At 38.7% G+C, this 27549-nt stretch overlaps 1 protein-coding gene across 3 annotated transcripts in view; it reads right to left on the bottom strand.

Annotated features, from left to right (window-relative positions):
• LOC132126077 (forkhead box protein P4-like) overlaps window positions 1–27549 on the bottom strand; it is a 129996-nt gene that overhangs the window by 65968 nt on the left and 36479 nt on the right. For all 3 annotated transcript variants that reach the window (XM_059537092.1, XM_059537091.1, XM_059537090.1), the window contains exon 2: window positions 22989–23166. In XM_059537092.1, coding sequence (XP_059393075.1) covers window positions 22989–23156 — 168 coding nt within the window. In that variant the 5' untranslated portion in view covers window positions 23157–23166. The remainder of the gene's footprint in view (window positions 1–22988; window positions 23167–27549) is intronic.

Raw genomic sequence — 27549 nt, 5'->3', positions numbered from 1 at the left:
AAGTAGTATAAAAGTGGTCCATACAATTAATCTAAAGTATAATCAAACATTCATGCAACAGCCTTACTGTATGTGAAGAACACACAAAAAAGTGAAATTATGTTTCAAAATATATTAAAATAGAAAACATTATAATATCAATAATACTAATTCACACTATTACTGCTTTTTTTTAAAAATCAAAATCACTTGGTAAGCATAGAAGAAACCAACATAAAAAAATATAATATAATACTTCAAACTCTTTAATGTCAGTGTATGAATACTGTGAGAATTAGTGGTATTTTCTGTCAAACCTAAATGAGATTTTAGAGCTTAAAAAAAAAAGAAAGAAAAAATGTATAGACCATTTACATTTTTTATTTTTTATCTTCACAATGCCTGGTCACCCTCTGCTATTGTTGGAGGGGAAAAGCAGCATGCATATTCATAAGCAAGTTTTACAGAAGACACTGAGTCTTATGAGTTAAGTAAATGAGGACAGAACATTCATTTTTGGGTGAATACTGATCTGATATCAGTAAAAGACTGTTAGTGCTAATAACCATTATATCAATTGCAGAAGTACTTACTGGCTACATGTGTGGGAGGATGTATTACAAAGCCCAGTCCAGGACCCTCTAAATAAATGGTGCCAATCCATTTAAGAGAGATACACCTCTGTCTTTTTTATTGTCGAGGGGGTGGTGGTGGGTTTAGAGAGAGAGGGGGCCAGAAAAGGCGAGAGGCCCCCAATACAATCGGCACATGAGAGAGAGAACATGCAGTGGTCGGTGTGATGAAAACCATCTGCATCAAGAGCACTTGCTACTTTTGCTGAGGTCGCAATTGAGCACATACGCACATGCTGTGCAGGAACCCCCCAACCCCCCTCCATCTGCGCACATGACCTCAGCGGAGGGCTGGATAAGCTAAAGTGACCGGCAGCACCTCCCAGCTACGACTAGCTTTTAGAATATACAGTACACTCTACTGATGGCATGCGGTGTGAATTACTTCTTACAGACACGCGCGCACACACACACACAACCAACCAGAGACAACTTGGACCAGATGGTTGTCTGGCAACAATGATCAACAATTGAACAAAACTGCCGCACTGATTACCACTTTATTAAACTCTTCTTTGATCTGGATTAAATGGTAGCCGTTTAGTGCACACATTTAATCCAAAGCAATTTACAGTGCACTAATTTAATGCACAGCCCCTTCTGGAACTACCAGAGGTTAAGTGCCTTGCTCAGGGGTGCAATAGTGATAGATTGTGATATCAGTAATTTGACAGTCACCCCTAAATAGGACCACCCCTTAATTTGTGTTTCCAGTACAGCCTTAACTATTAAAGGGTTAGTTCACCCAAAAATTAAAATGATGTCATTTATGACTCACCCTCATGTCGTTCCAAACCCGTAATACCTCCGTTCATCTTCGGAACACAGTTTAAGATATTTTAGATTTAGTAAGAGAGCTTTCTGACCCTCCATTGAACATGTATGTACGGTAAACTGTCCATGTCCAGAAAGGTAATAAAAACATCATCAAAGTAGTCCATGTGACATCAGTGGGTCAGTTAGAATATGTTGAAGCATTGAAAATACATTTTGGTCAAAAAAAAAAAGAAATATTCAACATTGTTTTCTCTTCCGGGTCTGTGAGTGCGTAACAAAGGGTTCACCGGGTCTGTTGTGAATGCGAAAAAACAGTTCACCAGTTCTTTTGCGCTCGACCTAATGATGTCATTGGCGTTGACTGCCCTTCATTCAAGCCTTCGATTTACACGCGCTCATAACATTAGCAAAGAATCAATTCAGAATCAATCACCAAAAGAACCAGTTTGGTTCAGACTTGCTGTGGGTGTCAGTCTGCTTCACGCTGAATCACGCATGCGCAGTATCATAAGCTCCTCGGTTCTCGAATCGGACGCGTCCGACAGAAACAGATGCAACCGGTTCTTGACTCGAGAACGAGAACTGTTCCAGCAGTGGGCATGTACGTTCATTATCTGGCTCTGCTCTGTTTCAGTTGACTCAGAGGGAGTGTCAGCCACATTAAAAAAGAGAAGACAATGCTGAATAAAGTCTTTTTTATTTTTTGGACCAAAACGTATTTTCAATGCTTCAACAAATTCACAGTAGTCACATGTACTACTTTGATGATGTTTTTATTACCTTTCTGGACATGGACAGTATACCGTTCACACAGTTTCAATGGAGGGACTGAGAGCTCTCTTACTAAATCTAAAATATCTTAAACTGTGTTCCGAAGATGAACTGAGGTCTTATGGGTTTGGAACGACATGAGGGTGAGTCATTAATGACATAATTTTAATTTTTGGATGAACTAACCCTTTAAGCTAAAACCACCGAAGATTTGTCTCATGCTTTCTTTCAAGGACCATCATTTACTCACCCTCATATAATTTCAATCTTATTTCATTTTCTTTTGAAATACAAAATAAGATGCCGAGCTGAATTTCCAAGCAGCTCTTTTCCATACAATGAAAAAACACCATTAAAGTAGGCCTATATGACTTATTTTTATACTTTCATAAAAGTGTTTTATAATGACAAAAATAAAGAAAAAACATACTGTACAAGTAACATAAAAGCAATGGAAATTTATCAAACAGCTTTAGAAGACTTGGAATATAATACAAAAAGTATATATTTAAAGGCCATGCTTTTATGTTTTTTTTATGTTTTTGTAATTTATGCCATTATATTTTCTATTTTTGCTTTTATATAGAGCTTGTTTTCATTGCATGGAAATGATCTGCTTGGATTTTCTAAAATCTTATTTTGTGCTGCAATGAAAAAATAAGTAATAATACGAGTTTGGAATGAAATGGGGAGAGAGAAAAAAAAATTATTAAAAAAACTATTCCTTTAAGGAGAAAGGCACAAAACCTAGTGATGAACAAGTGGTCAGTACGGCTGGTCTTAATCATGATGCACTGAGCTCAGCAGCGAGACCGGAGACTGGCGGCACTAAACGGGCCCAGAATGAGAGTGTCTGGGGCGGTGAGTGTCTCTGAGCAACAGGGGAGAGGCTCCGTTCTGTGGCTGGAGGATCTATTGAGTCTGACTTGCCAATTTTATTGCTTTCATGAACAGTGGAGGTTAAAAAAAGATTTGGAGTACAAACAGGGGGAAAAATGCTTTATAACTTCCACCCATACATCTAAGCAGGGAGTGAAAAACACATCCAGATTTCAAACGTGAACATGAGTTGCTTCTTTCTTCTCGCTTACCTACTTTCATCTTATTTCTCTCTCCCAAAGCCTTGTGGCATTCGCTGGTGAGTGCTGCACCTTTAAAGAAAATATGAGAGAGGCCGCGGATGGCAGGGTCCAACAACAGTTCCATTGTGCTGTTGAGTTAGACAGGTTTTATTGCAGCGCAGGGCGGGCGGTCGGACGAGCTAGAGCGCACGAGAGAGAGAGAGAGAGGGGAAGGGGAGGGTGAAGAGGTCAGAGCCCAGCTTGGCGGCCTTAGCAGCACAGTGTGTGAGTTCTTCTGACTTGTCATCGCCCCCCCGTAAATCAACACTCCTGACATCGCTTTTAATAACAGAGCATTTTTTAATTCAGCAGGGTCGTGGTGGTGGGGGGGGGGGGGGGGTGGTTTGTAGGGTGGGTGTAGGGAGATTTAGGAGGGGGGCTCCCTATTCTTACTTATTTTCCCCCCTCTTTATTTTCCTTTTTTCTTGTGGCTCTCACCCTCCCCTCTTTAACAGGCTTCAGAAAAAAAATGGCTGACAACTGGGTTTCTTTTCTTTTTGCAGGAGAGAGGGAAGGAGGGGGGCCTTCGGGTGAGGGTCCATTATGGGAAAATAACAGGGAAGAATTCGTTTTGGCATACGCACGTAGTACTACTCGCTCTCGTTCTCGCAAAGTTGTGACAGTCGCGTCCGTGCACGCAGACGTACCCGTGTCCAATAATAATAAGGCCGATGAAATTTTTGTGCCGCTCTAGAATGGACGTTCCAAAACAACGCGGTAAAACACACAAACAAGGGTGATTGCGCGACTCTTTCCTGGATGGCCCAGCTTCTATTCATTACGCTCAGGTTGCTTAAATAAACACGACTGGGAGGTGATGAATCGGAGCCCTAATCCGCCTGTGTTTGTGGGAGTGAGCAGAACGCGGGGCGCTCCCTCGCTTTTTCTCTCTCTCCTGTAAATCTAAACAGTGAAGTCGGCTCCTCCGTGGACAGGTGGGCACCATATGCTGGAATGATCCATCATCGCTGACAGAGAACCATTGTTGACGCCTGCAACGTCCCCCTGTAGCCGCCCCAGTAGAAAAACAGAGCCCACGGTGGGCCGTCCATGGGTGTGGGTGGGTGGATGGCGGCGGAGTGGTGGGGGGGGGCAGGGTGGCATGAAGGGTCAGAGGGAATCATATTACTGGACTTGGTGGATCCAGAGCTGAAGACTGAGAGAGAGAGACTGCCATTGTATGCTAAGAGAAGCTCAGGAGATACTGATGGAGAGGAGAGTAGAAAAAAGCAGGAAGTAGGGCTGGGCGATATATAAAAAAAATGATATCTCGATATTTTTTTACGATATTTGATATATATCTCGATATGTTTGCATTTGCATTTAAATAATAAAAAATAAAACATGATTTTCTTTTGCCCATTAAAAAAACAAAACAAAAAAACTATTTAGATTAAACAGCTAATTTAAGCAGTGAAAAATCTAGACCAAGAGATCACTTACTGCTTTTTATTAAATGAATACATGTAGGCCTATATATAACTGAAGCAGTGCAAATTAAGTAACAGTTACAGAAAGTGCATTCTGTCAACTTTTTAGTGCATGCAATTCACAATTTAAACTATGCAACTGGGATAAGTATTTTATTTTAATTTTTTTAACAAGTTTTTAAGCTAAGAACACAAGTCTGTCAACTGTCTGCGGTTTTAGGAGAAGCTCTGTGGCATGAAACTATGTTCCTACTGACACTAAAAACCCTCTTAGATGGGGAGCTAGTTGCTGAAGCACATAGCTATTTCTTATATATAAATATATATAAATGAATACCAAAGACTTTTGCATTCTCTCTGTCTATATTATGGAAACTGGTAAACATATCAGTGAAATTCCCCAATAGTAATTCCAAATGGCCATAGCCTATGTTTCTCTATTCAAACATCAGCGGTCGAGTAAGTGCATTTATTTTGCGATCACAAATGCAAACAATACAGTTGAGATCTCATGACAGAACACAGACCGGCTGAACGATGCTTTCATTAGATCGCTCAATTCCAGCTTGTTAGTGTTTTCAGATTATCGTCGGCGGCTCTTCCGCAATGAGGAGTGAGCACGTGCGCATGGTTGCCAGATTGCTTAAAATAAGCAAACACCGGGCAGAAAATGTATCCTTGTAACAGTGGAGCTCTGATTAGGAGATTTAAACTCTTGTTATCTGGCAACCGCTATCATTAAAGCTCTCGTAGTAGAGGGGCGTAGAGCAGTCAGCAGTTACAGGTTCCTTTTTTGGACATTCGGCGCGTTCTTTTGGGAAAGTATGCTTGAATTTGAAATATTAGATATTCCCGATATGTTCAAATTGTACATCGTCGTCAAAATTATTCAGATATTATCGCTAATATTCGATATATCGCCCAGCCCTAGCAGGAAGTAAGAAACAGTGTAGTCCTTGACAAAAGCAACAAAAAATAAACTGAAACTGGGGAAAGAGAAGAGAAATACAAATTTGTCAAAGGAGGAGTATTTATAAATTAATGTGAACAGAATTTTTTCAGAATAGTTTTCAGAAGAATCTGATGAAAAATATTTGAGAATTTTCAGACTAAATCTGATCATAGTGTGAGATACGTTATCTCTTTCAAAATAGATTTTGGTGTATTTTTTTTTCTTAATTATAATGATAAAAAAATACAATATTATGTATATAAAATAATAAAAAAATATATAAATGACAGTTTGATCTCACTGCTAGTTAGAAATCCCATGAATGATTATTGGGGTATGTTTCTCAAAACAAGAGATAAAATACGAATAATAAAAATACTAAAAATTATTTCAAAAATATGAATAAAACTAGACTAAAATTATTTAAAAACTTATATAGTTTTCACTTCAATCTTACTGCTGTCTAGAACAAAAGAAATAAGCTATTTAACAGACCTTACTGAAATCATGTATAATGTCTTTGCATTCTATGCAAAACATTTGAGTTCCTGCCCACATCAACTTTATGAAACAGATCTTGCTGCTGGAAACACTCGACCAATCAAACCCCCTTCTGTGCTGACCTCCAATCAGAGTTAGATATGATGTGCAGTAATTTATAGTTGGCTAGTTAGAACCCTTTTAGAAGAGGTCAACGAAGTAACAGTGATGGTCTCCCTCAGGCGGCACTGCGTTTTTAATTCATTCTTAAATAAACCCGTCAACATGCTCCACTTGCACTCTGGCTTCTATTTACCCGCACTCGAAGCTGCTTTGGGCTATTATGTCACACACTGTGACTTGACACAACAACGTTTTTATCCTAACTTCTTCACATAAAAATAAAAAAGAGACATGATGAGGAAACAAAAAGCAACCAATGTACAAAAGCTCAGGGGACTTAAGAGAGTTGTCTTTCATTTAAGTATCAAACTTTACCTTATATGTTTCTAATAAAATTACTGAGGATAAATTGAACAAATTAAATCACTAAAAAAGCAAATAAATGGAAAAAAAAAGGATGATAATTTTTTTTTTATTGAAAATCAGATTTTGTTACACAGGAGAAAAATCTGAGCTTTCCATATCTCATTGCGGTGTTGGAGAAACAACTGAAATATTAAAGAGAATATCCTTTCCTATGCGTTATTATAAACAAAAAATACACAGTATGGTCTAACAAATTTTAGTAACTCCGGGTGAAATTTTAGACTAAATATAAATAGGTGAGGTCAGTTTTCTATTAAAATGAAGAAGAAAAAACGCTTTAAATGTACTCTGTAATTTGTTCACACTGTTTAGGAAAGCAACAGGGTGTGCTCTTCTGAGTAATGTTACCTACCTCATGCTGCAACCACACGCACAGACAGATGTGGTCAGACGCTCTACAAACAAACCCAAACATGCCACAAAAAGTCTATTTTAAGGGTGTGAAGACAGAATATATTTCCAATTTACATAATGGCAGTTCATAAATAATAAGGCAAAGGTTATTTTCCTCTCACTCAACATCAACGGTGTTTAAGGCGGCACTGGAATGTGAACATTGCTAAAAAAAAAAAAAAAAAAACATCCTGCGTCGCACCAAGGGGAAAAAAAGAACCAAACTTAACCTTCTTTCAGTGGTACAAACCAGGAGGACTTGTTACACTCGGGTGCTTTTGTTCAGCATGCACCCTGCATGATAGCCACCTCCAAATCAGGAGCGGAGAGAGGAAGACAAAGGCGCCCTTTTTATCCCCAACCAGTGCCATTCAACCTTAAAGCAAAAGTAAAGCTATTCCGAAAGCTACTTCTTTTGAGGTTCGGGCTTGATCCTCATGGAATTAGGAAGTTCAGCTTTCTCCCTGTAATGGGTCTTAAAATGAACATTTGAGTTTTTGTTTGCATGCATTGGATAAGAATAACAGAAGAAGAAGGGGGGGGGGCGGCGAGATGAAAGAAAAGTTTCACAGATGTAATGCAAGCTGGCATCCAAAATGTCACTCATGTGAGGGATTTGGCCAAAATAACCATACATGCTTGTACAACCTCTTCAAACCCTGAGTAACTACAGGCGCACAATGCGCCCGTTCCTTTCCTTTCGCCACTCCTGACGGCAGCCGCTTTATTACTCACGAGTGTGACAACTTGTGGGATTGCTTTGTATCTGAATGGCATATTTACGTGAAGCGTGGCTTTCGGTAGCGGTTGCTTGTAATGTATCAAATGCATCACTGTCAGCTGCCAGAGGAATCTACCACCGCAGATGTGTTTGTCCACACGATTGAAAGTGTTACGCACCGTCGCTTATGGAGTGTTGGCCTGGCCAGTATGAACTTAACTTTCCAGAGAGACTATCCACACCAATAATTACTAAAGGATGAATTATTGTTTGCCTGAGAACCACACTTGATCTATTTTAATGCTGGAACGCTCCAACACAGCTGGTGACCAAATGAGCTTCGTCTACAGCTAGCGGCTTCAGGCAGACATACTGGGCCTGTTAGCAGCTGTCCACCCCGGGCTACGGGACGAGGTGTGGGTTGTTCGATGGGATCGGGTTTACAGGCCCGGGCCAAGGTTTCGTAGATCTTAACTTGGTCCCCATGACTCATTACAGTCGTAGCCTGCAGAGCTGTCCAATTTCACGGTGGGTTACAAATAAACTGCACTTCAGACCATATTTCTCTCCTTTTTTCCCTCCTCTTGCTCCTTTTTGGCTCAAGCTGGATTTAATTTGCCACTTCCTGTTCCATTGTGCGGTTTGCACTCATTCGTCACATTTGTTTTTGTTCAGATCCATTAGAACACACATCTGAAAATGGCGAAATCGAGTGAATTATTCAATGCCGAAATAATCTAAAAACACCCGCCGCTGTCCCTTTTTGCCATTCATGTAATGTTTCCGCAATATAAAGGCTACGGCGAAACCTTAAAATTTAAACGTCTACAACAGACTCCCATCGGCCATTAAAAGAAGGAAAGGGTGAATTGGAGCCAAGTCAATAAAAAAAATAAAACTAAGGGAGGCAAAAAAAACTTCAAAATATGCTGTAATGTTTGAAAACCCTGACCGCTTTGGTTTTTTTCACTTCCTATTTTTCACAAAGGGGACCTGTTTGAAACTTGCTGCCTCTGCTGCTTTCCAGATGTCCGTTGCTCACCTCTAAGTCCCCAAAAATTTTAAACAAAAAACCTGCTGGAAAAAAAGTAAATATTAGCTGCAACACGATAGAAGCAGCAGAGTTTCAAATGTCAGAGAGATTTTGTTTTTGAAAACTGTGAAAAAGTTAGTGCGGACTGCATGGCTGTTGAACTCATTAGGTGAAGTTGAATGGTGAAAGAGGCTCAAATGAGCTCATATGTACCTGGTGTCTCTCTCTGCAGTAACTTATCCCCATGTCCCATACTAAAAGAGTGAAAGAGGAAGTATAATCCACTATGGCTGGGCTCTCTGGGCATCATTACCTCGTTGTTGGCACCGTGAGCTCACTTTGTAGTGCTGAGGGCCACAACATTAGCGAGAGTTCAACACTGAGACAGCTCTGAAAAAGAGAGAGCTCGGAGAGTTCAGGATACGGGTCGTCTCGAAATCCTCCAGCCTCGGCAGCCGCACAGCCGGCTAATTGATGGCAATTGCACGGCAGTTTTGCTGTGGTTTTCTTAACACCGCCCTTCTGGCAGCCAAACAAAGTTCTACTTGATAGGGTTTCAACATCTCTCTGCTGTGCGGACTGCAAAAACTAATAAGGAAAAACTGACTTTCAAGGTCTTGTCATATTTGAGAGCTTTTCAAGATCTTGGAGCTGGTCTGCAGGGACAGTTCGGGGCAATACGAAGGTGTTGGGGTTCAATGTGAGACACCGCTTCAGTGACCTAACCCAATGGGACACCGTCCAAAACACCGTTACAAACACATGCTAAACAGACTGACCATGATGAGGATAGAACTAACTGGCAGCAGGGCTTCCCATCCAAACCAGACATATGGGACGCATTTCTTTGTTATTATTAATAAAGAAAAAATTAATAATACATGCAAGGGATGTTGCCAAAAGCAAATTAGCTAGAAGAAAAGACACATGCGGTGTATTGTTAAAACAGAGGAACACTCGAAACCGCTTTCTTGGAGAATAACTAAGAAAACTAAAGATCAAGTTTTTTGTTTGATTTTGATTTCACACCTGGTAGTGGCTAAAGCGATACCGATCTTCAGAAAATAACCAGAAAGAACATACAGCATATAGAAAGTTTCTGCCACCTGTGTTTAAACGGGAGTGGGGAGGTTTGAAGACGAGTTAGGAGGGAATAAATCATACGAGTGCTATGAGGACTCATTTCGTGTCTTTAAGCACAAATGCCGACGGCATTTGTCCTTTCCGAAAACTCAAAATCTTCTACAACTATGCACCAAGTGAACACGACAAAGCAAACATGCTTTCTTTTACAAACCTTTAACAAAACCAAACCAGCTGCAGGTTTCACATGTTCTTCATCAATATTCAATTACATCAGTAGCATCAATCTATATCATCAATCCGTGTCGCTCGGCACAATGCAGCCTTCATCTCGCTTCTATCCCCACCCTTGGCTATTAAGGGGAAGAAAAATAGAAACCAACATTCTCTCTCTTCACTACCCCAACGCCTCTCCCTGTTGACTTTAGTCTCTTTTAAGATGGCAAACACAAAGAGCAAGCGGAGGCAAGCTAATTAGCAACACTTAAAAAGGGATCTGGCTTCATTGTTTGCAGTCCCTCGCCCTCACCAGTTACCAGGGCAACAACTTTGAGAGTGGTGCTGTGCATATTTCTTTTGCTTTTTTCTTCATCTTCTTTTTGTTTCCCCTGGGGGTTTTCAATTTTTGGAGCCTGGAGAGGGCCGTTGGGAGGACAGAGATGGAGAGAGGAGGGGTCTCTTATCCCAAGCACATAGCGGGGGCTTCTGGGATAGCGTAAGGTTAGGCCTCTGCATTACACAGCACAATACAAAGTTCTAAGTGGGCACTGAAGACAAGGAAATTGGGCTTAGTAAGTGTGTGTGTGTGTGTGTGTGTTTTTTATTCACCATGGTTAAAGGGATAGTTCACCTGTATCAAAACCATTTAACTTTCTCTTTCCATAGAACTAAAAATAAGGTATTTTGAAGAACGTCTAAGCTGCTTTTTTCCATGAAATGGAAACATATTTTGACCAGCTGCTCCAAAAAGACATTCTACTCATTTGCATATTTAAATTCATCATGTCATATTTGGTTTGAAAATTTGCAAGATTTTCAATCAATATTGACTAAAAATTTTAGGCTACTCCTAGTGGTAGGCAGTATGACCAAAATGTACAAAACACTATTTTTCTAAATGATACCAGTTTCAAGGTATATGACGATATTTTTTTTTTTCTTGCATGACCAGGTGATTGAGAGAAGAAATGGGCTACTTCAGTAGATTGATAATAATAATAATAATCCACTCTAAATAGTGATGAAACACGACTCATTAATACATGTTAACCAGGAGTTACTCTCATTTATAATCTCAACATTGTCTGATAAAATCAGTACAGATAGGCCATAGGCCAGTAATGTACAGTAGTTGCATGTTGAGCGGCTATGTGGTGGTTTTGGCTATATTACTTTTGCAGTGCACGGTCTGAATCTGAGTAACAAACAAACAAAAAAGTGCATAATATTAATAGATGAACTATGCTCATATTTATAATTCCAAACGGTCAGTAAGCAACAGGTGCTTGTAAGCAACTCATTTATTGACGAGTCGGCAGCGGTACGGCCAGCTGAAAGTGATGCTTCTCTGCCGCTCACTGCACAGAACAGACACTGAGAGAGACGACACTGTGCAGGGAGAGTCAGACCTCAAGCTCGTGGGGCAGCGCTGGCGAAATCTTCCAACTGAATCATAGGTTTATCCAAAAAAATCGCTAGGTTTGTCAGTATATATATTCTATGGAAAAAAGCAGCTAAAAGCGTCTGAAAGTTGGAAAATCTAGCGTTTAAGTTACACTCGTGTGTGAGACCCAGGAGCTGATGGTGGCGGTCAGTGAATATTGTGGAAGAGTTCTTCTGTTATCACGTTCTATTAGTTCTACAACTTCAGTTACGGAACTTTCACGCTTAGTAACACATACAGCTGTGTCCTCGCCACAGTGCACCAGTGAAAAGAGACCCCTCTCAAACGCATTCTGAACATTATCTAAAGACACACAATTTTAAAAATTCATATCATAAGAGAAAAACACACCGGTATTCAGAATGAACCGGTATACCACCCTGCACTAGCTACTCCTAACATAAAACCCATTATGCAGACGCATGCTCACGAAGGTTGCATTCATTTGATCAAAAAATACAGTAAAAAACAAAACAAAAAAAAAACAGAAAAGTAATATTTTGAAGTATTACATTAGAATGCCTTGATTGTCTTTACTTACATTTAATCTAACTAATACTGACAAAACAAATTCTGTCATTGATGATTATTATGGTATTATTTAATTTATTCACCTCTAAGGTTTAACAAAGGTTTTACTAAAATAGTCTTTTGGACTGTATTTTATGCAATCAAGTAAAGTTATAGGGGTTTGAGCATTTACATTTTTTTGAGGAACTTTTCCTTTAAGAAGTTAGAAGTAGCACCAGTCCTTGACGATTTACTCTCTTTCCACTTAATTTGTTCATTAAAGCCGAGACAGCAAAAACACATGCCAATTAGCGTCCATTATGGCTACTGTTTCCTGATGTGGAGTCCAGTAGGAAGTGTACTCAGGGTAAAAGAAGCCCTCCCTCTGCCTCACTAACCCTCCAAACTGAAATTCCCTCCTTGCTGCCCTCCTCCTTCTTCCCCTCATTCTCTCCATCCTTCCTCAATTCCTCTCCACTTCAACTCTTACCTAAATCTCCCCCTCCCACTCCTCAAAGTTCTCTCCGAATCACTAAATCCATTCTCCTGCCCTCTTTTTTCCCTGTCCCCTTCCTTTTCCTTCCTTTCTCTCCTCCCCAGTGGTTTGTCAATCAGCTCTGAGGGTGCTATACCTCCAAATGCCCACACATTAGTATCCAGCTGAGAATCTTTCATAATCGCCATGGTGACTAGAAGAAGGTCAATGCTTGATGTGCTTCAAGTATTGTCTATGAACTGCCCAGGCCATGGAAATTACAGGCACGGAATAAAAGGTGGCTTTGTGGCACCACTTTAGACAGTGGGAAGTGAGTGTTTGTTGGCGAAAATCTATTATGTTTGAGCATGTTTGTCAAAAACAAAAGGCTAAATGGCTTGTGAGAGTTAGAAGGTGAAAATAAGATGGAGAAAAATGATAAATAAAATGTTATAGTGTGACAGTGAATTTCATGTATGGGGGTCCTATGCAAATATATAGTCACAGTTTTTTTGTAAAGTATGTTATCTTAATATTTACAATGTATTTACATTTTAACATTTTTTTATTTACTTTTTTAAAAATACATAGAGGAATGTTTGTTTTTAGACTTGTAAACCAAAAATAATTGTACAAGGTATGCATGTAATTTTTTGCTTCTAGCAGAATAAATTACACACTTGTCCAATGTTTATTTTTGCTTTAAAATAAACAAAACTAAAATTTTATAATAATAAATAAATACAAATTTTAAAAGAACAAATAAATTAATATATAAATGTACTGCTTGGATTCTTTCAACCAACACATTACCAGAAATCATATTTCACATCTTGTTTTTGTCCCAATTATTCCCATATGAGTTTGTAAGTAATTATCGTAATGTGATCTGTGTTGGTTGACAGTGCTACTGTGGTCTGGCTGTATGTTTGGAACTGATCTGAGCCCAGCTGTGCTGGCAGTCCTTCTGAGATGCTCTTCATAGACAGACGCACTGGTTAGATACAGGAAGAGTTGACTGTGCATCGCCACAACTGCTCCTAATGTAACTTCTGCTGTCTTAAAATGACTCCACACACAGAGAGAGAAGCATACCAGCACACACACATATGTAAATGCACACTAACGGCGGCCCTATTTAGCCTTCTCAAAGGTTTCTCTGGAAAAGCCATGAATTAGTTTTATTATCGTCCCATAAATATGACATTCCCACATTCCTGAATTAGGACTCAATGTGTGAAAAAATCATTAGATGAAGAATATGAAATATCTCTGAACACATGTGAAATACATTACGCTTCGTATAAACCTTTCCTTATGGAAATGTGCGTTACCAATGCTAGAGAGCGACTTTGATTAAAATCAAATGAAAAATAACTTTTACCAGAACAAAAACTTTAGTTATCATGGTACGTTATCCAGCTAAGTCAACTTTTTAAAGAGCATATATCTTCATTCCATGAGCTCTGAGGGAACACAACAAAACAAGTAAAGAAACGTCCTCTCAAATACTTTCTTAACCGTGTAAGAAGCTCAAAGCCAGACCAACTTTTCAATGGTACTACAGGAAACCAGCATGCCGGAGGTCTTTTTTGTATTTCTGCAGCATCTATTGAGGTTTTCCACAGATGCTAGGCAACTACCCTTCCTTAACACTCCACCCAAAACCCCTCACCCTTGCATCTCGGTCACCACCAGCGTTTTGTGACCCAGCTTGACCTTTCTTTTTCACTGACCTCCATACAATGAGACAGGCCACAATTAAACGTGCGGAATGCTTTTAAGCGATGACACTTTTCAATGGGCTGACAATGTTCAATTTACTGGATGTTATTAAGCTGGCTTCTGGCCTGGCCCCCATCACCTAGCATCCTTGTCTAAAAGGGATATGATCCCTGTATTTAAGTCTCTCCCTCCCCTTTCCCTCCGTTTTTGTTCATTAGACTTAAGCCGCTTGAAGGGAAGATGAGAAAGAGCGGGTCTGTTCGTGCTAGTGGGCCCGAGGCCTCGAGACCGCCGACACGATGTGCTGCAACTGGTCAAATGAGCTTCATTTCACACGAAGGACGTGATATGGCCATTACTGTCCACCAAGTGCTGAACAGAAGGCCGTTCCTGATGGTAATGAGACGGGAGAGAGGCCAAACACCCTGACTGTCAAAGCGTCCAAACTTCCTATCTCACCGTGCTTAGCATTTCACACACAGAAACCCAATTAGAGCCTCTAGACTGCCTTTACAGGTACCTATGATCTGCCATCAGGATAGCCAACTCAATATGGCCTATCTGTCCAGACATCTGAGATCTATATGCCTTTATCCACTCTTTCCATCTGCGCTGTGGACAGTTTAATTAAAGCTACCATTACAACCAATTTACAGACTCCATTATGGCCTCTTAATGGTGGATGGTGCCAGAGAAAACAGAGTAAAGCAAAAGTCACACGTGCACGGACATGAGTAATTCTGAGTTGTAATAACATAAAAAGTGGGGGTCGGTTATGATAAAATGACTACAGGAAGACAAAATGTCAGACATGAGAGAACACAGAAATAGGAACAGTTATGATCTAATTATAAAACTACAAAAAGTTATAGTTATTTAAATATATATTAAATATGTATTATTGTTATTATTAAAAGTAATAGTATACTGAATATTTGATCAAATAACTTTTATAAATGACAGTAAATACAATTAATAAAATGTTCAAATGTCTTTCAATGTATTGATGAATCCCATTTTGTAAACCATTAAAGTAAATGCCTAAAACGAAACATATTCATCTAATATATGTAAGACAGTTGACCACTGTGACCCAGTACTTGTCAACACAAATCTATTTTCCCAAAAAGTTAAAGACTTAAATGTAAAGTGAATGGGGAAAGAGAAGAGGAAGTGAGAGAGACAGTAAAATAATCTGCTATCTCCTGTCTGTAGACCATCTGATTAAAAGAGCCTGAGCTTTACAACGATGTGGTCTCCATATGCATCAGCTCCAAGCCATAACCAATGTCAAGCTGTCAGTGTTTGTCTGTGCCTAAAGGAGGAGTCTGACTGTCTGTTTCTCTCTCTCTGGTGTTTCACATCTCTGTTCTGCACTGCTCTTTCTCAGCTCTCCAATAATTAGGTAAGCAGTTGCTCATCTTCTCACTCCTTCTCACTCCTCGAGAGTTTAACCCAAAACTCAGAAGTGGTCAAAACTGATCTGAAAGACGTTCCGGAGCATCAGGTCTCCAAATGGCCCGTCATTCTGACAGGCTGTATTTAGTGTTAAACTTGGCCAGAGACTCAAAAAGAAAGACTTTCCTACAACAACAACTACAAAAACTTTATAAAACTTCATAGAGATTAAAAATATGTAAAATTTCTAAAAAGAAAATGTGAGTGGTGTTTGCCTGTGCAGTTCACCAGCATGTCATTTGAATCGATTGGTTTGAACAGCATAATGCATAAAAACATTTTCATAGCAGTTTTTCACTTCTTAAACATGATTTTGCATTGAATTTTCCATCAAACTCGATCATACACATTTTATAAATGAGGCGTGTGATCTTTGGAAATTATACTAATTTATGAAAGTTGTGCCCATTTTATCAGGGTAAAACCCAATTATATGAATGCTTGATCATTGTCGCTCTCATCACTCACATAGCAGGGTGAGATATACTCTGAAGACCGTTAAAACCTCAAGGGAAATTGGTTCTCTTGATACTAAACAGCATACTAGTAGCAAAAGAATGGGTGACCGGGTGCTTTAAGAGAGCTGGTCTGGACCCAACAAGGTTTGTAACCTGCTACGCACCATTTGGGTCACATCCTATCTAAATGGCTGCTTTGAAGTGAAAACACAGGTCTACTGTATCCCAAAAAAGAGCGAGAGAGAAAGATAAGACTTCCGTATTAAAGAAACGAAGAGCAGAAGAGGGGACTGTCAGGGCCATTTCCCCCTGCCCAGGCTGCAGTAGCTGTAGAGGGGTTGCGGAGCGGGACTATTTGAAGTGAAGAACACTCGAGGGATTGAAAAACAGAAACCCTTGGTTGGATTCCTTGCTTTGTGCAACAAGAGGATGAAATTCTATGAGGACTCCACTAGTGTGCACTCTTGATTTTTTTCCTCTACCTCTCCTGTCTTTTTTTCCCTACAAAGCAAAGGGTTTTGCTGGTCTTGGGGTTGTGAAGCAGACAAGGAACATTCCTCAGGGGGGCCCAGGCGCCCTTTCTTGACACATCTCAGTGTTGCACTTTCTTTCCCCCTCCCTCCCTTAGTTCCCTCTCTCCAACCACTTCAGCCCCACTTTCCCCCATCGCTCGACTCTTTTCTCTTACATTCTCTGACTCGGCTACCTCATATCTGTTCGTACCCACCATCCCCTCCTCCCCCGAGATGCCTGCCTCCGTTCCTCTGACTCAAACCCATCCCAGCGCTCTCTCTGCCCCTTCGCCATCTCACCCTCCCTCTGCTCACATTCTCCATCACTCTGCTGGGCTTCTGTTTGTTTGGTAAAGGCTGTTGAGTCTTTGACGTCTGTAGATGCCTATGATTTCTCCCAGGCTCCCGAGGGGCCCAGGGAGAGAGTGCTTTGTGCTCTGAAAACATGGGCCTGCAAGGAGGGAGCTGGGACTCTTTTTTCTGCACCAGCGCTTCTTGGCAGGGTATTTAACCAGTATCGGTGCACTGTGCTGCTTCCAGGTGAAAGATTTGGGCTTGGAGGAAGAGACTACACTAGACTAGACAATAAACAGAATCACAAGTGAAACAGAATTGTGGTTACTTGGGTTAAAGTGATATTTTTTATGCATTTCTAAATAAAACAAGTATGGCACAGCACAGTTTCTGAAGCTGGGAATCTTCACAAATCCCACAATATACAAATGAACCGTTTTTGGAAAGGGATGTTTAAATAGTCACAACCCCTTTAATATTATCAAATTTTACCCTCCTGTCTGCTTCTCTATGACTATACATTTAATTGAATGTATAAAATTTTAATGCAACAACCTACACTGTAAAAAATAATTCTGTGGCTTAGTAAATATTACAGAAATTTTTTACTTTATTAACTTAATAAAATCTCTGAATATCGTGTACTTGATTGTTTGAGTTAAACATACCAAAATAATTGAGTAAAAATCCAACAGTTCATTTTATCTAAAATTTACAGATATATTTAAGTTGTTTTCAATAAAATTATTTAGTATTTGACTAACCAATTATTTCTTTATAATATACTTAATATATTTGTGAAATTTCTATCAAAATATTTGAGAATGTTGAATTAAACTGATCTGTTTCAAGAAACAAAAATATTACTTAATTCAAATCAATATTATTAATATATTTAACACACTCTTAAAATTTGAGTAAGTTTACTCAATTAAAACAATGCACCCCTCCCCCACCCTCTGACGTGACGACAACTCGACGGTTGGTTGAGTCAGTGAGCGCGGACAGTTTGAACTCTCCAGTCTCCAGACAACAGCTCTCTTCTCAGCGTCGCAGATTTGGTGCATTTCCTCTGTGAAATTCAGGTTTGTGTATGTTTTATTTTATCTATAAAATCTTTACTGTGCTTTAAATCATATTTAACCCTAACAACATACAGAGGCGTAATTTGACACCTAAACGAGAGTCGCGCCTGTCTTTTTGCATGATTGAAACGCTTTGCATAAACACATGACTTCATTCCTAATGATAATAAATATAATTATTATCATTTGGATGATAAAATGTCCTCAGAACTGTCACTGTGTGTTTATTGGCAGGTTATGTCAGTCACTCGCAGTATCTATCGACTGTGAGTGAAACGCAGGACGGCGGTATGAAGTTCAAAGTTCACCCGCAGAGGCGAGTCCGTCTCCGGCACGAGGACCAGCGCTGATCCGGTGGATATTGGGTTGATTTGATTACACTTGAATTAGGCTACCTGAATTTTTAAATATTTAATTTTTACTTATAAAATGTTTGTTAAATGAGTTTAAATGTAGGCAATATTGTATACAGTGTAAAATGTGCTGTATTGCTGTACTCATTGACAATAAAGGCCAATGTCATGTATACAGGTGGTTGTGTGGAGTACTATTTTACAAAGGTTTAGAGAAAATAAAAAGTTAATATTACTCATTAATAAAAACAGTTAATATTACTCATAAATATTGTTTTTAAATGTTTAAATGTTCAATTATTTCTACTCAATTTTATTTGTTAATGTACCAGATGCAGTTACTCAGATTTACTTAATTTTTTTACTTGCATTTACTCAATTACAAATACTCAATACAGTATATTTCATTGATTTCACAGCTTTAAAATTAACTCAATTTTTTTGAGTGTAAAAATGTTTCACCAATAAAATTGAGTAAATAATAGTTAAACTTTTTACAGTGTAGTGAAGTACATCAGGATACCTGCATAATGACACTAAAGAGTACGACTTCACTTAATACATTGAAGAATCTACACAACATTGCAAATGAAAGGGGCTTGTGAAGGCCTTGCTGAAACAACCAATAATCTTTTTCAATTCCTTCCTCTATCTCTGCAGGTCTTTATAGTGACCTTCTCCATTAAAAAAGCTGTAAGAGATGAGGATAGCGGAGCAAGACATTAAAACTTGATAAATTACTTTTTAGGAGGCTCTGCCATGATAACACTTTACTGCTTGCTTTGCCATTTTCAGAGCCTTCCTCATTAAAGTCATTTGGCTTCAAGGCCAAATTCTCCATTCATTTATTATCAAATGAGGTAACTTGATGAACTAATTCATTCATTAGATTCTTATGAACAATGGCCATCTGAGATGGAATATAGGGGGCAGATTTCTATGGCATTGCCACCCATTGCATCGCTCGTTGGCACAAAACTCTCGTTTGAAGAAGAAAAAAAGAGGAGGAGTGAAGAAATGAGAATAACATTTGGGATATCTCAGTGGACAAAGGGGTTAGGGAATGTCATTCACTCAAACTGCTTAAAAAAAGTAATGATTTTCATTCAGTCTAAAAACCAAACGTTGTGAAAAAAACAAGTAACAAAGTCTATTCATGGTATTTGGATGCTGATTTTGAATAATGTAACTATAGAGGGTGGAAAATTAATAAAATATTTGAGCAATAGTAAATTTGCCATATTAAAGTGACAGCAAGATCAAACAGATGGCCTGGGGACTTTTAGAATTTTTTTTGTCTGTAGAGAAACTCAAATAACACTGAAGTAAATGTATAAAACTGCTACTGGAAGATGAGCAGGTGTGTGGAGCCTCACTCCATAAGGCTCAAGGTCATGGAGAAATAAAATACACCTACACATAAATGCTGGCGCAGGCATGTACATATGCATTTATAGGCAAGAAACCACAATAAATATCCTTAAAGAGAGTGACTACAGCATTTGTACCCTTGAAGGTCTCTGGGTGGCATATTTCGCATCTGAAGTTAAACTTCAGAACTGAAGTCAGACTGTATGACAACTCAAACGGAATAACAAGCTGCTGCCAAAAATCCTGAAAAATTTATATAACATCTAATTTTTAAATAATATCTCAGTGTAACTTTCTCATAATTGTGAGATAAAATAGCAATTGTACAATTTTTCACGTCACAGTTACGCAAAATGCAGTTGTTATTGTGAACTGTAAATTACAAGAAATATAGCTCCAATTATAAGAAAAGTAACTGACTATGAGAGCCTCTCAAAACAAATAGAGCTAAATTGCAGTTTACAACTAGACAAAAGCTTTTTTCTGACCTCAAAAAAGCCAACATTCTATTGCATAATTATGATATAGAGTTACAGTTAAGCTGTCAGCTTCTTGTAGACATATGAATTATGAAAACCGTGATGTAAAACGTTTTGAACATTACTTTTACAAGGAGCTACTGCTGCCACCAAAGACCAAAAGTATGGGGACGCAAGAGAGAAAGTGGAAAAGGAAAATAAAGCGGGACAGAGAGGAAGGAAGAGAAATAGAGAGACAGAGTGTGGCATTGAGGGCACGGCGGCCATATGTTTGACATTGGAAATGGTTTAGAACAGAAGGAGCTGGCAATTTCTTTCTCTAATTAAAGGCTTTGGCTCACATGACCATGTACAGGTGCACCAACACCAGACTGCAGAGCTGGGAAGAAAGGCCTCCTTGTGTGTGGTGAAGCCATGCTCGCTCAGCGGGAGTTTCCACACACACATACTCACAGAGGATGCAGCCAAGGAGTGCAAACATTCACATTCATTACCTTCACTACAATTTCAAGCCCTTATTTCAAGTGACAGAAAAAAACTATGCAAAGTAGTTGTTATTTTACAAGTTCTTTCCTTCTCTTTTCCTGTTCTGCTCATGAACTCTCTACTCTCCAAACAACTTCACTGGCTACTCGTGTCAGTTTTTGAGCAACTCCAGAGGTCAGATTACTAAGATTACCCATTTGATATTCTTATGGAACCCTATGAACTGCAAGATCTGACTGAAAGAGGAACAAAGAGGAAAAAAAAATCACATTGGCAACAAAATAACCGAAAATTACTGTTTTGAAAGACAAAATTTCACTTTTTAATTTACAATGAATAGATAATATATGGTTAAACTATTGAATCAAGAGCTTCACCTTTTTTATTAAGATTTATACCATTTAGTTTTTCGATTTTATAAAAAAAAAAAGAAAAAATTATTAGCTTGAAATACAAATTGTGTGTGGGTCTTCTAGCTCTTTGATGCCTCAATTATTCATTATAAGAAAATTATGTCCTTACATTAGAAGACAGTGGTAAATATTCCAGTTACTCATTGCTTCACTAAACACAATGACTATATAAAGTGAACGGTCAAAGAATTATGGGTAAGGGTCAAAGGTGATCACCCACTGTGGTTTGGATGTAGCAACACACATGAATAGCATTTCTCACCATCATCAGAGGGTTAATGAGGACAAATATTAGAGAACATCAGCGTCAAAGCCTTTGGATTTACACACCAAATCAATCGGGAGAGGTAAATAATTTGGTTTAACAGATCCAACTTTTGGTAATAGTTAATAAATGTTACATTAAGACATACTAGGATCTGTTAACAGGCGTGCAGTGCAGCCGGTGTCATTGATAACAAGGTTGAGGGGTCCTGTTACCCTCTGCATCTGTAATGCATTTAGGGAAGAGTCTGGACACAAAAAAATAATATCAGCCAAGAAAGTCCAGGAAGTGAGGAAATTCCAACTGACAAACTGGATATGGAAGACACTGATGCATAGGCCAAAGAGCAAAAACAGCACAAGCCTCTGCACGCTGACGTGTCACTGCATAAAACAGTCGCTTTGAGGGTTATTGTGACTCAGGCTAGGCTGAGGCTGCTGCTAGAACTGGACCTAAAGTGTCATTGTCTATCTATTATCATTATCTACAGGAACTAGCAGTTCTGGAAGATCTCATGGAAATATGAAACCTAGAGGACTAGATTTGGTTAAAAGATTAGTTCACCCAAGAAGGTAATCACTGACTCACTCTCATGTCATTTCCAAACCTGTACAACTTTTTCTGCTGAACACAAATAGAGAAATTTTGGACTGTGTATCATCAGTGAAGCCCAATATTTCAGGTCTTCTGAAACTATATAATAACTTTGAATAAGACGCAGGCTGCTACAAATGGATAATTTTATTCAGTGGAGATTCCAATCTGTGTGATTCAGTAACAAATCAGTTTGTGAACAGGATTAACTGATTCGCTGAAAAGATCAGAGTCATAAGAATGAATTGTTTTCGAGATTTGAGAATTGAATTTGAATTGAATTTGAGTTTTCAGACTAACATAGGTCGGTTTCTTACACAAAGCCATAGTATCATATGGCTTTAGAAGATTTGTAGGAAAGTGAACAAGTTGTATGAACTACATTTGTGATATTTTTAGGGGGCATGTTCAGAGGCCTCAAGGCTCATTCACTTTCAATATATTCATACATTTAGTAAATAAAGAAAAGCAATTTTGTTGTAATTTTTCTGTCCAGATCTATTACTATACATTAAATAAATTATTCCTTTATTCAATGACTTGAAAACACCTCTAGTCTATAATCAACTTTAATAACTAAATTAATATAACTTAAATAATTAATAATAATAATAATTATTAAATACATCAATAAAAAAATAATTTCCAGGGTGAAATATGCATTTTATTTTTATACTGTTCCCATTAAAAGACTGAAAAATGACAAGCTGTAATACTATACACCACACAAATAAACTTTTTGAGATGTTGAAACCAATGCAACACAGTTTGGTTCACATAGTTGGTTGTTTATAGTTTGCGCAAGACGTGGAAATTGCACAACTAACAACTAACAGCTAAACACACTTCCTGAAAGTCTGGGTAGAGGACTTAGTGTCTTCTGCACACACACACACACACACACACACACACACACACACACACACCTGCTGCTGTTGAAGGTGCAGTAAGTCCACCGGGCTGATCTCCCCATTGGTGTCACCATTGGACCCTCCCTCTCTTCCTCCGCCATCTGATTGGCTGCTAAGACTGCTGACTCCATTTTGATTGGAGGGTGTGGTTCGAATGGTCTCAGTTGCTGATTCTACCATCATCACGTGGCACCTGGGGGAAACATAGAAGATATTGATTGCCCATCAAGCATTGTTGGAAGTCCTAGAAAGAATATTAGAATCTACATAGGCAATGTGTTTGATCACAAAAGCAAATATACACACTAACCAATAGCACAGCTTCACAATAAACCCCATCAGAAAGTGTTTAAATGCAGTAGAAATACAGTGACACAGGTGTTAACCTTGATAAGAACAAAATAATCAAGCTGTACGCCATACATCCATTAAGATATACCTAAAGAACCACCTGAGTCTCTGAACAGCCAATGGCAGCCAAGGACACAAACACGGAGGAAGGCACAACAAAAGTCTGTCTGAAGAGATACTTGTGTCAAACCAAAATGGCATTGTGCCATGAAAGAGTGCAGTGCTTTTCACTTTTACCAAAGGTTACAATACAGTGCATCAGCTCTGATCGAAGGACATTTGTCTTTGACAGAAAGTGTTGATGCATCCACCAGCGTGACAAAGAAGCCCTTTCAATTAGAAAACCTGTTCTCAAAAGAAACCCTAACCTCACGTATACCTTATTATCAGCCGTACAAAAACACAAGAAACTTCAGGAATGCATTTACTGTTTTTAAGAGGTGATGAGTGTCCAAGAAGAAAGAAATAAGCCTTCAAATGAGTGAACGATTCAGTGAAGCGATGACTTATTGATGTTTATGGTATTATTAGAAAAAGGGAGCTGCTTAAAAAAAAAAAGGGAAATGTGTCAATTGTGTTGTCATTTTTATTTAAAATACATTAAAGTGCTCCTATTATGGGTAATGAAAGGTTGATATTTTAGTTTTGGGAGTCCCCAACAACAGGCTGACATGCATGCAATGTCAAAATACACTTTCATTGTCTTATAATACGTGTTTATTTTGCTCAACTACTTTCAAACGATTCGCTCAATGATTAATTTTTCCAAACCCCTCCTTTGCGTGATGCTTATCTAAGGTGATTGGTCTGATTTGTCTCATTTTCATGTCATTATTCCGTAATGCCTGATAAAGCAGTGTTTGTGAGCGCAGTGCTGCTTTGCTGCTGCAGTGCTGCTTTGTATACAGCGTATACAGGTAAACCGCTATTTTTACCACTCCAAAAGAGGCACCTAGTGGCAAAGAATGAATTTGCATTTTCATTCAGGCCAACACGAACAGACCAACAAGTGGGCGGGTAATATGCTACTGTTTCATGTTGACTTCAACATGAAATGGCTTGGGATTCGTTAAAAAAAACGACTCCTTTCAATGATTCGTCAATTCTTTCTTTTGAAAGACAATAACTTTATACAAGGTGCACTTTCAGATTTTAAACTTTGTAAGATTTTTTAATTCACTTAGAGCTGTTACACACTGCATGAAAGGTAATTTTCAAAAATCCATAATAGGGGCACTTTAAGCATGCAATTCAAACATAAAATTATTTTAATACACCTCTTCTGTTTTTTTATTTTATTAAAGTTTTTATGCGAGTTAATATAATCATTTATATATTAATATGCATATTCATAAAGAAGAAAAAGACAATAAAAGATCAAGCTTCCTGATAAGAAAATTAAGTAATATGATATTAAATAATTTCTCAAGGTTAGATCTGACTGTATAATATCATATTGTACAATCCCTAAAAAATACATTTACTAAATGAATGATGTGTGTAAATAAATCAAATATTTTGTGTGTGTGTTTAACCTTGGAAATCATTTTTACAATTAATCAAATGTTTCTACTTCTAAGAACACCACATGAAATTATGAGATAACCCCGAAAAGAACTTGAATTACACTTTCAGTTTTGATCATACAGATAAGAGCAATACATCAATCGAATCTGTAAAGGGTCTACTTTTTTTGGATACAGACATAACAACAAAACTTTGTGCACTTATAAAATGAAGATAACAAACAAGGTGTGCTGTCTGCAGCGTTTGTCTGCGCTGATCTGCATTTACAAACACGTCATTAAAATGAACTGTAACTCAGTGAATACTCAACGAAGAGACATGAGAGAGATATCTATAGAAAGCTTGACATGTCTGCTTTTAAACTAAACAAGTACCGCCGAAAAAATATATTCTGTGATAAAGTAATCCATATGAAAACAACGCGATGTCCGTTTTTCATGTCTCCCTTCATTATATCTAATGTGACCACGTCCCCGCGCTGAACGCGCTATTCAGATTCAAACTGAAGCGCGCGGCTTGAATACGCCCATAACAGAAGAAAAAGCAGCGAGTCTGTTCTTCAAGTTTTTATTTATTTTACTGTTTGCTTCGCGATGAGAGGAATAAGACATAAATCACCCCAAAAAGATTTGTGATGTGGTTGAGGATTTGAGTAATGGATTTCCTCAGAAAAAAAAGAATGAAGTACTTTATTCAGCAGAGATCAAACATGAGTAAGTCTCTTTTTATTTATTTATGTACTAGTTTTCACATATAGTGTAAACATTTTACTAGTTATACTTTTTCCAAAGACTTATTCCAAACTATAATTCCTGACTAAATCTATAATCAAGTGAAACATTATGAAGTTTCAATAACAATATACAATACTATACCATTCAAAAGCATGATACTTAATGCAAACAGGAACACAGAGTACATTTCTAAGAACTCGGCATGTGTGATTTCATCTAGATTTTTACTACATTTTGCTTGCTTTATTTAACCTTGCCTTCTTATTTATCATTGACGTGCTTATGCAACCCCAAGATATTCACATAAAAACAAATATCAATGAGATGAAGCCCAGCATTGCGATTGGATTGTGGGAATGGTATTATCTAAACATGTAGTACGTGCCGTGCAGTAAAGCTCGCCACAACAACAGCTGAAGACGCAGATAGAGAAGACTCTTTACCTGCTTCTACACCCATATCTACATCAGGACGTTTTGGAAACTCAAGGGTGCTTTTATGGGTCCAGCAAGTTCACAGTAGGAATCACTTAAATGCACCTGGTTGAGGAGTTATATACTTCACACAAAACGGTCAACTGAGGCAGTCACGCGAAACTTGCATGACTGAAGAGGATGCAGGCATGTCTTGTATCATGGGGGGCACAAACCAAAAATGTGGGTGGTTTTGTTGTCTGTGGTCTGTGAGAAACTTTAAACCATGTGCGGTTAATTTACATCCACCCATACCATGCAGGGGACAATACTAAAACCCCAAAAAACTCTTCAGCTTCTTTTTCATCATACGCAAGAGTCTCAAGCTCTTTGAGATGCAAGACTTGAAGGAAAGAGCAGCTGCTGAGCGAGTGCATCACTGTCCTATTAACCAGCCCGGGGTGTAAGCAAGCATGAAGCCTTGTCATATCCTGTAATGGGTGTATATTGCCGCTATAATGGAAGGTCGTAAATAAAGCAGCCCAATAAATCTGCACAGGGAACCTTTGATTACGGCTGTGAGACAGAAGTTTGCAGCGTCTTGTAATTGTTTTTGGCAAGCTCATCTAAGCTGCCAGTGTTGAGGCTTGCTGCATCTTGTTTAGCCCCTGAAGCCCCTCTAGCTGAACTTTGACCTGCGAGAACAGAGAAAGATGCATTTTTCTTCTAAGGGGGAGTGAGGGATACAGAAAGGATGGGCGTTCTTTTTCAGATTGAATAGATAAAATGAGCATTTTGGGGGAGGGGGAGGTAAAGAAAAAAAGGCACGTTTGGCTTTTTAATTGGGACAGAGGAGAAATGAGACCATACTTGCCTTGGCTTCAGGGACAAAAAAAAAAGCTTGCAACACACAAAACAAAAATCCCAGGACCAGCGTCTTTGCAACATGGTAACGCAATGCATTTATGTTCTAATATCAGCAGATTTTCTTTGGCACTTACAAGAAAGGGTGGAGGGGTGGTGATTCATTCTCTATCCTGTTTCTGCAAGTACTGAGGCTGCAACAAGGGATCATGGGAACTTCTGTGACTGCCTGTTAAACGCTGTTTATATTGCTGTGAGTTGCTAAGGTAAGACTGCAATGAATTCTGATTAGACTCCAAAAGCGCATTTTTGTAAAAAAAAGTCAAAGCTTTGTAGTTCTGGTGATTTTTTTTTCCATACGTGTATTAAAAAAGGTAGTTACACAAAAACAAACAAGGTCAGGAAATGGAAAGATGGCGAAGCAAGCCACAGTTGATCTCATTCATGACTAAATCCCATCCTTGCCGATGCAAAGATCCTCCATTGCCTCCTTTCTCGTTCTCTCTCTCCATCTACCCCCGAGGCAGCTGCAGTTCCGTTCCTGTGCTCAGGGTCGGAGACAGCGGCTGGCACGGGAACAGAGGATTCAGAGAGAGCAGGGTTGAAAAGACGCCGTCTGAGCCAGGTAGGCCAAGGGGCGGATGTCTCCTGGGTAAATCTCATACAGGTGGGCCGTCACTTCACACC

This window comes from Carassius carassius, chromosome 44 (genome assembly GCF_963082965.1).
Source record: "Carassius carassius chromosome 44, fCarCar2.1, whole genome shotgun sequence".
In the NCBI taxonomy this organism is placed as follows: Eukaryota; Metazoa; Chordata; class Actinopteri; order Cypriniformes; family Cyprinidae; genus Carassius; species Carassius carassius.
The sequence above is the reverse complement of the archived record's forward strand: the minus strand, read 5'-3'. Positions and strand labels throughout refer to the sequence as shown.